Source organism: Amphibalanus amphitrite, unplaced genomic scaffold (genome assembly GCF_019059575.1).
Source record: "Amphibalanus amphitrite isolate SeventyFive unplaced genomic scaffold, NRLGWU_Aamphi_draft 000290F_arrow, whole genome shotgun sequence".
NCBI classification, from domain to species: Eukaryota; Metazoa; Arthropoda; class Thecostraca; order Balanomorpha; family Balanidae; genus Amphibalanus; species Amphibalanus amphitrite.
The window spans coordinates 511,003-523,775 of NW_024881785.1; the positions used below are offsets into that span (position 1 = coordinate 511,003).

General features: G+C 46.8%; 1 protein-coding gene across 2 annotated transcripts; it reads left to right on the forward strand.

The window, feature by feature from the left end:
* The first annotated feature begins 10,634 nt into the window (after positions 1-10,634).
* LOC122387583 lies at positions 10,635-12,773 on the forward strand. 2 transcript variants are annotated; one of them, XM_043377923.1, is made up of 2 exons: positions 10,635-11,560; positions 12,028-12,773. In XM_043377923.1, exons 1-2 carry the CDS (start codon positions 11,538-11,540, stop codon positions 12,326-12,328), a joined length of 324 nt encoding a protein of 107 aa, XP_043233858.1. In that variant the 5' UTR covers positions 10,635-11,537; the 3' UTR covers positions 12,329-12,773. The 2 variants fall into 2 exon arrangements, with proteins under 2 accessions (XP_043233858.1, XP_043233857.1); XM_043377922.1 differs by having other exon boundaries at positions 10,638-11,176; positions 11,336-12,773.

The following is a 12,773-nucleotide window of genomic DNA, read 5'->3' on the forward strand; positions in this document are numbered from 1 at the left end:
AAAGTAAGAAGGACTTACTTTTGATTTAGATGTCAAGTGGTGTGAAAAACAAGACAAAAGCGGCGCCCGCTGGCGCTGCGCCAGGAATGGACCAAGAAAAACACAACGCTGGAGATACAAGAGATCCAAAGGAGCGTGGGGGAGAAGAAGGTGAAACGCCGGGTTCGATGAAAAAGGTAAAGACAGCATACACATGCAAAGGAGGTAAGAAAGCATGTGGCTTATCTATTTCAGACCAAGATGACTCAGTTAGCTGTGATATGTGTGAAGAGTGGTTTCACCCCAAATGCCAGGGGCTGACGATCGAGGCATTCAGGGCTTTGAACAAATACAAATACGATTTTATCTGGGTTTGCTCGGGCTGCAAGCCCAATTTCGTGGGAATGCCAAAAATGGGAAAACAGCTTGAGAGTAGGATTGAAAAAGCAGAGCAAAACATTTTGTCATGTATATCTGCTCTTGAAAAAAAGCAGCCTGCAGGTGATGAAGGAGTTCGGGTCCAGGGACAGCTGGCCAGGCTCGAGAAAACCATCACAGAGAAAATACAAGCCCAGGAAGCTGAAATGAAGAAGTCAATCAAAGAAAGCACAGAAGTAGTGCAAACTCTACCAAAACTACAGACAGAAATGGCAAAGAGCACAAATGAGTTAAGGAGACTTATGGAAAAAAAGGATGATAAAGCTCAAAGAGAATCCAACATCATCATTCACAACATACCTGAAAGCAGGGCAAGTGATCCGGAGAGCCGGAAGAAGTATGATTTAGACAGCTTTGACAACATCGTGAGTGCACTGCTCGGGGAAAGGGAAGAAGTCAAGGTAAACAAGATCTTCAGACTCGGAAAGAAAAGGACGCAGGAAGATGGGGAGGAAGAACCCAAGCCTCGACTTCTTCTTGTCAGCCTTAAAAACAAAGAGGATGTCGATTCACTGATGAAGAGAAGATGGGACTTGAAGGATGTTGGGTTTAGCAATGTGTACCTGACACATGATCTATCACCAGAAGAACGGGAAGAACAAAAAAGGCTGAGGGAGGAATTGACCAGAAAAGGAAGGGAGAACTACAGGATCTTTCGGGGGAAGGTCGTCCCCAGACACTAGGCAAGTAGGTTCAACTTGTCAAATGAGTTGCTTGTATACAAATGCAAACTGTTTGAGCAATAAGCTTAGTGAATTAAGAGGCAGGTTAGACAAGGAAAAACCAGATGTGATGGGTATCACTGAAGTTTGGCAAAAGCATGACTTTGAAATCAATGGATACCAGCAGGTGCGAAAGGACAGGAAGGCAGGTCGGTTGGGAGGAGGTGTGGTTATATTAGTAAAGGACTGCTGGAAGATTGAAGAATGCAATGATTTAAACGAAGACGCTATTGATGACTGTGTTTGGTGCAAAATCAGAATCGGCAAACATGCCTGCCTACTAGTAGGAGTTTGTTACAGGACACCAAGTAATACGCCAGAAGACAACACAATATTGAACAACCTACTGAAGAGAGTGCCAAATGTAAATGCCAGGAACGTATTGATCATGGGAGACTTTAATTTCAGACAGATACATTGGGAAAGTCAGACAGTTGAGGGAAGTGAAGATTCAGAGGAAGCAAAGTTTCTTGACACTATACAAGATCTTTACCTCTATCAGCATGTGCGTCACCCTACTCGTTTCAGAGATGGACAGGATCCATCCAGACTTGACTTGGTATTTACAGATGAGCAAGGGATGATTGAGGAGGTCAACATAGGGGACCCACTAGGGAAAAGTGATCATGCTGTCCTATCGTGGACCCTTTTCTTGGGAGAAAAACCTGATAGAATGGCAATTAAAAGTAAGGCAAGCCTGAACTTTGCAAGAGCCAATTTCCCAGGGATCAGGGAAACACTAGAAATTGTTGATTGGAATATGCTAAATGATATGACAGTAGAAGATATGTGGCATTGCATCAAAGAAAGGATTAACAAATGTTTTGAAACCCTAGTTCCAAAGCACAGTAAAAAGTCAAGCAAGAAGGCTGCGCCCTGGTGGAACAGGGATCTAACCAAGGCGGTGAAGCTCAAACATGATGCCTGGAAAAAATATGCTATATCCAAGTCAAGTGAAGATTATAAAGAATACACCAGGCAGCGTAATATCACTACTGGTAAAATCAGGAAACACAGACACAACTATGAAGCAGCATTGATCAGAACAGGCAAGCAAAATCCAAAACAATTATACAAGTACATCAGGAGCCAGCAGAAGGTCAAACCAGCTATACATGCAGTTGAAAATGGTACATGCTTGACCTCAAATGATCAAGAAACGGCTGAAGCCCTGCAAGATTTCTTCAAATCTGTTTTTGTGAAAGAGGGTGATACTCCTCTACCAGACTTCGAGGAGCGCGTGCAACCTGAGGCAGCCATCACAGACATTGAGATGACTACTGAATCAATCAGAAACGAACTTGTCAACTTATGTGAACAAAAAGCACCTGGTCCTGATGGTATCCCCAGCATTGTGTTGAAGAGGTGTGCAGAGCAGCTAACTCGACCTCTTTACAAGTTATTCACAAAGTCACTTCAAGAAGGCCAATTACCACAAGATTGGAAGGATGCTAATATTGTCCCAATCCATAAGAAAGGTAACAGAAATAAACCAGGGAACTACAGACCTGTAAGCTTGACCAGCCAAGTTGGAAAAGTGATGGAAAGGTTGATTAAAAGGAGTGTGACAGCTCATCTCGAGAGAAACAACCTCCTGAGCCAACAACAACATGGTTTTGTATCTAAGAGGTCTTGTCAGACCAACCTGCTGGAGGCCCTCGAACACTGGACGAAAGCTATTGATGAAGGACGAGGTGTGGATATACTGTACCTGGACTATCAAAAAGCATTTGACAGTGTACCCCACAAGCGACTGATGAAGAAACTCTACGGATATGGTATCAAGGGAAATGTATTGTCTTGGATTAGTGCATTTTTGACAAACAGAAGACAACGAGTGGTGGTGGGGACAGATCACTCTGAATGGTGTTCAGTCATCAGTGGGGTCCCCCAAGGGTCAGTGTTGGGACCAGTCCTGTTCATCATGTTTGTCAATGAGCTGCCAGATCTTGTGCGCAGCAACATGAAAATGTTTGCGGACGACGCCAAGATATACAGGCCTATTCAAGCAAACCAGGACGCTGAGATTCTCCAACAAGACATATCACTTCTGCAGAAATGGTCTCAGGACTGGCTTTTGAGATTCAATGAGGCAAAATGTAAAGTGATGCACTGTGGCTCGAACAATCCAAGTGTAGACTACTTCATGTCAGATGGCACAACCAGTAAAAAACTACAAGTCAGTGCCCTGGAGAAGGACCTAGGAGTTTACATCACAAACAACTTGAAGCCATCAGTCCACTGCCAGAAAGCTGCTTCTAAGGGTATGTCGGCCCTACGTATGCTAAAGCAAGCATTTGATAGACTGGATCTCGACAACTTCAAACCTCTGTTCACCACCTACGTCCGCCCACATCTTGAATATGGTATGCAGGCTGTTGGCCCGTACACTGCAAAGGACATCAAGCTGCTGGAACAAGTTCAAAGGAGGGCGACAAAGCTTGTAAAACCTTTAAGGAGCACACCCTACCCAGAGCGCCTCCGCAGTCTTGGACTTCTTAGCGTAGAAGACAGACTGCGTCGAGGCGACCTCATTGAAACATACAAGCTCCTGACAGGGAAGGTTAAGGTGGACAGCGATCAGTTCTTTGAAGTCGACCATGAAGACCGCACGAGAGGGCATCATCTGAAGCTGAAAAAAGGCAGATCAAGTCATCTATACAGGCTGAAGTTCTTTTCAAACAGAGTAGTTAATGACTGGAACGGATTGCCTAGAGATGTGGTGGAGGCTACTTCTACAAACATGTTCAAACGAAGACTAGACCAACACAGGGCTGCCAAACCTGCATCCTCGCGCCACAACTGACCTTATGGCTCATTTCCTAGTCCGGCTCGATGTGAGCATTGAATAGACCTAGTCTACTACAGCTCACTAATGCTCAACTCAACTCAACTCAAATCTCCACTTAACCCTCGCGGGCCCGGGGGGGGGGGCGTTTTTCGCCCCCCCCCCTGGCGAATATTTGCGATGGCTCCCGAACGCTTAGGGATAGGAAGACGAAACTTTCAGTACCTTTTCTCCCATCAATTTGACATCTTCTGAAGTAAAAAATTTGGACCTAGCCCCCTTGATGACGTCACAAGGTCAATTTTTCTAGACCCCTGCACGGCAAACTTCGGCGTCAGAGACGCAAACTTCAAATAGCTGCTAAAAATAGAGTTTTAGAGATAAAGACAAATTACGGGCACGGTTGTATAGCGTTTGACCTAGAGAAAAATAGAAAAATAGTTTTGGTGACCTGAGGTCAGAGGTCAGGTCAACGACCCCGAAATGTGGTTTTAGTTTTTCGCAAATAACTTCGACAAAAATGGTCCTAGAGCTACGGCAGTGGTACCATCGCATTCGCCTTGTCAAGCCGCGTCGAATGATATATATTTTGTTCGGAAAAGGGCAAATTTTATGTTGACCTCATGTGACCTCGAATGACCTCTGGTTGACCTTGACACATGAAAGGTCGTTTATGATGGATTTGTACCCGCTGATCACGAATCTGGCATCTATTTTCCTCTAAGCCTTCATTTAGAGCTTCCGGATTGCAAAATTGTCTTATCTATTATTACTAACTTGAATCAGTGAAATAGCCTCTAGCAGGGATACTCTTCTGTGACCTTGACCTTTGAGCAGCCTTGTATCGTAAGATGAACCACAAATAGGGAACTGATAAGCCTCAAAACATTTCAAAACATCTTGGAAGTTAGCACGCAAGATATGCGAAAAAGTGCCAAGTTTGAGGTCAATTTTGAGCGTGACCTTGACCTTGACCTTTCACTTTGAGCACATTTTCAGAATCCTCAGATTCTCTTCTTTCGTTTGACAGCCAATTTTGCCGGTTTGATGCAGCCTGCCGTCCTCTAGAAGGCTTACTTTGAGATCACTACACATGTGGCGGTTTTTGCCTTTGACCTTGACCTCTGACCTTGAAAATTGACCTGAGGTCAAAAATTTTAGGTGCATTAGAATCGTCTCGTAAGGACCTTTCGTTTGGTATCGCTTTTGTTTCCGTAGCTCCCTTATTTACGGAGTTAGACAGGGGGGGGGGGGCGAAAAACGCCCCCCCCCCGGGCTGCGGTGGTTGGGATTACCCCCCGGGCCCGGCCGGGTTAACTGTGCGTCTCAGTTGACCTGCCACTTTCCTTTATACACTTTCTGTTTGATGATCTCCGACAGGTCCTCAATGGGCCAAATCTGAGGGGTAAGTACGTGGCGGGTTCATGTCACGTACTATTACGGGCACCCAAGCCTCGTCAGGAAGTTCTGTGGTCTAACACGCGTGCTATGGCGGTTGCAAGGTCGGGCTAAAACAGAACACTATGCTCTGGGTTCTGGGACTCATTGAATGGTAGCGACACGTCATTCAAGCACTTTTTATAGCACAGTTCACCCGTAACATTGCCTGTGCTTGGCAAGTAACTACATAGACGCGTGATCCCTCTCGGACGCGTGGCAAGCCAAACGGGCATCTTGGGTGGGTACTTCCTCCGAGGTCGAAAGACGAGGTGAGACCCACACGTGGAAGAGTGTCTCCACCAGCTAAGGTGTAGGAGTCGGCATTGGAAGGCAGTTGGCTGCCACTGTAGGTGAAGAAAGATTCATCATCCATAATCGATAGCCTCTATGCTTTTGCTGCCCTTCATTGGACCCTGTGCCAGACGGCGCAGGCGGGTTTTCTGTGCACGTACTTGTGCCTCCGTCGCCTTTATCCTTTTTCTGTACTTGATCCCTGCTTTTTGACGTATTAACTGTACATATGTTTTAAAGATCGCACAGCAAGAGAACCCCAGCTTTTCGGTAGCAGCGTTGATTTTTTGGAGTTGAATGGTCATTTCTTGGTGATTTTGCCGTTCCCACCATGAAAAACATCTGCTAGTCCTCAGAACTTCTTGATGATCACATGTGATCTGGTGACGCCGTACGGCGTTAAGTGGCGCATGCCTAGTGGTAACATTTTTGTAATTTGGGTTATTAAAAAAGAAGAAATGCGGGAACAGGTCCCGGACCGCTTGCTGACTTACCGGTGCAATGTATAGAGCGTTGGACTCCGCGTGGTGAGAGCACGTGTTCCCGGTTGTGACAGTCCGGGTTCGAAGCGCGACGGGCGCTCGACATTTATGGGCCTCCTGACAGGTATGGTTGCGGTTGGTGGCAGGCCGTAGCCAGGCGAAGTCAGCGAGGGGACCGGCCGTGCGCGGCTTTGTGCGCACGTTAAACTTTGGACTCTAAATTCTGCCATAGAATCGGAATTGCGCGATCGGAGAGTAGAGGGCAGGGTCATCGCAACAAGCTTCGCTTAGCGGTGGCTCTGTCCTTGTGATTCCTTCCCATCAAAAGGTTCGGACTAAATCTATTTTTAAAAAATGTTTTCCACTAGTTACTGGCAGGAAGTTGAAATCTGAGCTGCTAATATAAACTAACTGAAAGTATTCCAGCCAAAAATAATTGAAATCTGTCCATTATTGGCGATGTTATGCTCAATCTAATTTTACCTATATAGTTTCATACTGGCCACCTGTTGTGTAGGCATTTGGCTTAAAAGTAAGATCCTTCTTATTTTATTGCTATTCTATGGCTGCAAAGTAATATATATTTTGAAAATGATATCAGTAAACAAAAAAATCCATTTTTTAAACGAATTAATATCTATTTAGAAAAATCCATACCTGGATGATTCTATGAGGGAGAAAAGTCCTTATTGATCTTAGACTTTCGAGTGTGTGCATCGCGCGTGTCAAATTGATTCTGCTTGCTTACAGCCTCCGCTTTATATTCGCTTTACGCGTTATTAACCCGCGCACCGACGGGGGGGGCGGATATCCGCCCCCCCCCCCCTGAGGTTTTTCGCGAATAGCGGGAAAACCGGCGCCGCGAAATTTGGTATGACTATTCCCTCATCAATTTTACACATGGTGTGCAAGTTTGAACCTCTTACCTTTCAAGGTCAGGTCACCAGGTCACTTTGAATGACCCAACCTCAAGTCACTTTTTTGCAACTTTGTCACCGTGCCAGAGCTACAGTAGATGTCGGAGGCCTTTGGAAGTCGCAGGATGTTATTAGGTCATTAGTAGCTACAATTTGTATATCTCGGAATTTTGATATCGGTGACCTAAGGTCAGGTCAATTTCGCGACCTCCCCATTATAAGTCAATGGGGGAAAAATCAACTCCCTGTTTTTACCACTAAAACGGGTCGGAATGGCCCCATATACCATACATGACTTCATATACGATCAACCTTCACTACCTTGAGGTCTGTTTTGCTGTTGGGCAGCTGTGAGGTCATGTGACGTCATCAAAGGTCACCAAAGGTTTTTGGCCAATAACTCCGTACAGGAACAAGATACAGACGCGTGGATGGTCTCATTGTGTTCAGCTCGTCAAGACGCATCGAATGATATACATGATGACCTCGAGGTCACGTGACCTGAGGTCAACCTTTGACCTTGACCTTTCGAGGTCAATATATATATATATATATATATATATATATATATATATATATATATATATATATATATATATATATATATATATATATATATATATATATATATATATATATATATATATATATATATATATATATATATATATATATATATATATATATATATATATATATATATATATATATATATATATATATATATATATATATATATGTTACGGGTCATATGCTAACTTGGGCAGTATGCATACTACCCAACAGCCCGGGCAGTATGCATACCGCCCGGGTAGTATGCATACTACCCGACCCCTTGGGCAGTATCAATACCGCCCAAAAGCTTGGGCAGTTTGCATACTGCCCGCTTTCCGACTTAAAGTTGTGTAATCCATGTCCACATTAAGAATATAAATGGCTCTCTAGATAACAATAGATCGACCGAGAAGACTTTTTGTCTTCAAACGTGATTGATCGATCGTAGGATGGAATGAGGATTGGAATAAAGTGTTGAAATTACTTTTTCCCAAATCCATTGTTGAATAACCAGTGGCCAACAAGTCATTGTCATTGTGAAGCGTGAACTGAGTAAAATGAAACGACGACGACAAAATTTGACGTCATCACTTTCAGTTCTTTTTTCGCTATAACTTCGCCAAAAAAGAGGAATCAATCTCAAATTTAATATGTGGATAGAAGGCGGTAGGGACTATCACATATTTTCCGGTTTTTTTTTCGAAATTAAAAAAGAAGCTTTTTGGATTTTTTGCCTATTATATTAAAAAAATTACATTTTTTGTTTGGGGGGGGGCGTCAAAATCTAAAAATTTTAAAAAATCCGAAATAGCAGTTTTGTAGCCCTCTAATTCGACACCTTTTTTCGACACCTATTCTTAAACATTTTCTGTATCTATAAAGCTGTAGGCCTGACAGCTCTTCCCGCGAAACCTTTTTTGGGTCGAAAATGGCAGAAATGACGTCACTCCGACGTCATTAGCGGCCAACCTATCATAGCCTTTGGAAAATTTTTGGTCACAATGTGTAATAGCTACGATCCCGGGAGGGTACTGAAAGTTTGGTGGCAATCGGCGCAGCGGAATTCTGGAGATATATCGAAAAAAAACTAAGGAAAAAAACAAAGAAAAAAAACAAAAAATGCCTCCCCCCACCACCCGGAAGGTTAAAACATTTGTCATTCACATATATACACGAGTTATTGCATTAACAAGCCTCACGAAGTGTAGTCAACATACTGCCCGAGTAAACATCTTGCCCGTGAGAAGAAAGGTGGGTGGTATGCATACTACCCGGGAGGTATGCATACTGCCCGGGCGGTATGCATACTGCCCAAGGGGTCGGGTAGTATGCATACTACCCGGGCGGTATGCATACTGCCCGGGCTGTTGGGTAGTATGCATACTGCCCGGGCAGTTTGCATACTGCCCAAGTTAGCATATGACCCGTAACATATATATATATATATATATATATATATATATATATATATATATATATATATATATATATATATATATCATTCGATGCGGATTGACGAGAGGATCACGATGCTGCCCTTAGTTTGTTCCTATCTTGACTAATTCGAAAGTTATTCGAGAAAAACTCCATATCCAGCGCCGCCATTTTGACTTTTTCGACCCCTGTGACGTCATCTTTGACCTGACCTGAAAATGACCTTTGTAAAAATTGTAGATCTTGACCGTGCGTATCTGATGCCGTTTACCGCTTGTCGCTATCTTGCTTCGTTCTCGAGATCTCAGGGGGGGGCGGTCATCCGACCCCCCCCCCCCCGTCGGTGCGAAGTTGGCGCAGACCCCCGTCGGTGCGCGGGTTAAGAAGTTATTTTTATACTAGGTATATCGTTTGTATGTAAAGTGTAAACCTTAGCAGCTCATTATTATATCAGTAGTCACCCATGTGTGTGATCAGCCAAGCGCGTTTAGACAGCTCATCCTTATTTTCTCTGTTGCCGTGAACCTGGTAATCTTTTAAACGGCTGGTGACAGCGGCTGGCATGTTTTGCGTTACACGTGTAATACGTATTTTAAGCGGCTGTGTCCGTCCCGCCGCCTTTACATTTATACATGGGTTAGACATTTTTGGCGTGCCCAGATGTGACTCATTGGAAAAAGACAGGAAATAACTGAAACTTGTATCTGGTGATACTTAGGTACCATAATTCCATAAGCCAAGTTCAAATATTGCATTCTATGAATAGAATGACTCTAAACACGTTTTTCTTCGTCATATGCTTTTGGTGATATGGAATTTTCGGTCGCCCGGAATGCACAGGTCATCGATGCCCACTACGAGTGAATATAACATTAACCCGCACCCCACGGGGGGGGGCTATTCATAGCCCCCCCCCCCCTTGTTCCTTTTTTTACCTTCACCCGTGCGTATACTAATGTAACCTACCTTTCCTACCCCAGTAAAACTTTCCTTTATTTGCCCGCCCTTTTCCTGAATCCTTCACAATTAGGTTGTGACGTAACGCTTACATTTTTCACCGAGCCGATTTCGTTTTGTTTTGATCCGCCCATCTCAGAATGCTACCGTCGAGGCTGCCGAGCGCGTCAGTGCACTGTTCGTTGCGTTACCGAGTTGTCACCGTCAAGCAACCAGCCGCCGCAAGAATATACCCCAGAGGAAATATTTTGTTTGCCCACCTTACATAGTCCTCCGGGCCGGATTTGAACCAGCGACCTATGGATAATTTACCATTACCATAGGTCGCTGTACCATTACCTTATCGGAGGAAGCGACGTATCACGTGTTCTGTGATGCCTCAGCCGTCGCCTTCTGTGCCGCTGTGTATGCTGTGCAGGGTGGGGAGGCGAAGCTCCTGATCGCCCGGAGCCGACTCGCCCCCCTCTCCACCCAGCTGACCATCCCCCGCCTGGAGCTGATGGGGGCCTTGATTGGGGCGCGTTTGATGGATTTCGTTAGGAAGTCGTTGAACATGTCGTCTCCTACAGTGTACTTTTGGACAGACTCTATGGACGTCATCTATTGGATCTCCTGTGGGAGGCCACGGAAGCTCTTCGTGGAGAATCGCGTCTCGGCCATCCTCCAGCTCTCGCGCGCGGACCAGTGGCGGCACGTCAGGGGTGAGGAGAACCCGGCGGACCTCGGCACAAGAGGTATGTCTCTCGAGTCACTGGCGAAGAGTGCCATGTGGTGGCACGGACCGAAGTTTATCGTTGATGGCGTGGACACTGTTGATGTGTTGCCTGTTCCAGCTGAGCCCAGCGCTGACGCGATTCAGGAGCTGAAGCCGACCAAGACTGGTGAGTCGAGACGTGTGGAGGCCTGCACTGTGAGTCGGGACTCAGAGCGGCCGCCGACCGTATCCCTGTTCGATGTGACTGAATGTTCGTCGTTGAAGCAGGCGGTGAACCGCTACGCCTGGGTATTGAGGTTCGTTGACAATGCCCGCAGACCCCGAGCGGAGAGAGAGAGGATTCTTCGCAGCTGACCACCGAAGAGAGGAGGCGCGCACTGCGGCTGCTGATCGGGGAAGCGCAAGAGAGGCACTTCGGATTGGAGCTCGAGGCTCTCCGCGCTTGCCAACCTCTCCCGGTAAGATCGTGCCTCGCAAAGCTTCGCCCCCAGCTGAGCCTGGACGGAATCCTAGAGTCGGTGCCGCGCACAAACGAAGCCCCTGTTATCATTTTACCAGAGTTCGCGCACGTAACCACCCTGGTGATTGATGACGCTCATCGGAGGTGTTTCCACCAGGGCACCCGCGTGACGCTCGCTGTAGCTGCCGCAGAGTACATGGTGAGGCGGCGAGCTGTTCGCCGTGTCGTCGACACCTGCACCCGATGCCGGAGATACCGCGGCCTGCCGTACCGATCGCCGGAGGGTGCGCTGCCGACGTTCAGGACCCAGCCTGCACGACCGTTCTCCAAAGTGGGAGTTGACTTCATGGGGCCACTGTATGTGGACGGGCACCAGAAGAAGGTATGGATTTTGTTAATCACCTGTGCCACCTCACGAGCAGTACACCTAGAACTCGTCCGCTCTCAAGCGTCGTCTGACCTCATCATTGCATTAAGGCGCTTCTTTGCACTGCGAGGCACCCCCATTCTGGTCTACAGCGATAACGCTCGCACCTTTCACGCGCTGACCGGTCACCTTCCCCACTCTGTGACGTGGAAGTTTATCCCCGAATCGGCCCCGTGGTGGGGGGGATATTGGGAACGACTTGTAGGAGTTACCAAGAAGGCTCTGAGAATAACACTGCACCTGTGCCATCTCAGCTTCGAGGAGCTGTCGGTTACTCTATATGAGCTGGCTTTTGCGATCAATTTGCGACCTCTCACTCAGGATGACGGAGAGAATGTTCTCACACCCGCCCACTTCTTGTTCGGTGTTACTGCTATCAATGGGGTTCTCTGTCCATCTCTGAACGAGTCTCCAATCACCAGGGCCTGGAGACATCGGAGGCGAGTGTGCGACCACCTCAACCGGCGATGGATATCTGAGTACCTGAGTGCCCTGCGGTGCTGGAGCACCTCTCCGCGCGGCCGGCCGAGTCGTGTCCCCGGCGTCGGCGACGTCGTCCTGGTGCGAGACGAGGGGCCGCGCGGTGGGTGGCCGCTGGCCCGCGTCGCCGAGCTGCTGCGTGGGCCGGACGGGCAGGCTCGCGCCGCGGTGATAGTGCTGCGCGGCAGGACCACGCGGCGCCCTGTCAACAAACTCTACGCGCTGGAGGCCGCCGGCGAGTAGGCCTGCGATGGTGACTGTTAGCGCGCCGCTCGCAGTGAAGTGTTGTGTTTTGTTGTGTTTGAAGTGCCTGTTTTACCGCGTGCAATTGTAACCGGTTTTCGAAGTTCATAGAACTTCGAGTGGGGAGAATGTTATGAATTCGTAGTCTTGTTCCTTTTTTTACCTTCACCCGTGCGTATACTAATGTAACCTACCTTTCCTACCCCAGTAAAACTTTCCTTTATTTGCCCGCCCTTTTCCTGAATCCTTCACAATTAGGTTGTGACGTAACGCTTACATTTTTCACCGAGCCGATTTCGTTTTGTTTTGATCCGCCCATCTCAGAATGCTACCGTCGAGGCTGCCGAGCGCGTCAGTGCACTGTTCGTTGCGTTACCGAGTTGTCACCGTCAAGCAACCAGCCGCCGCAAGAATATACCCCAGAGGAAATATTTTGTTTGCCCAC

Excerpts from the sequence above, each read along its gene's own strand:
- LOC122387583 (XM_043377922.1), top strand. The coding sequence starts at position 11,375 with ATGGTGAGGCGGCGAGCTGTTCGCCGTGTCGTCGACACCTGCACCCGA.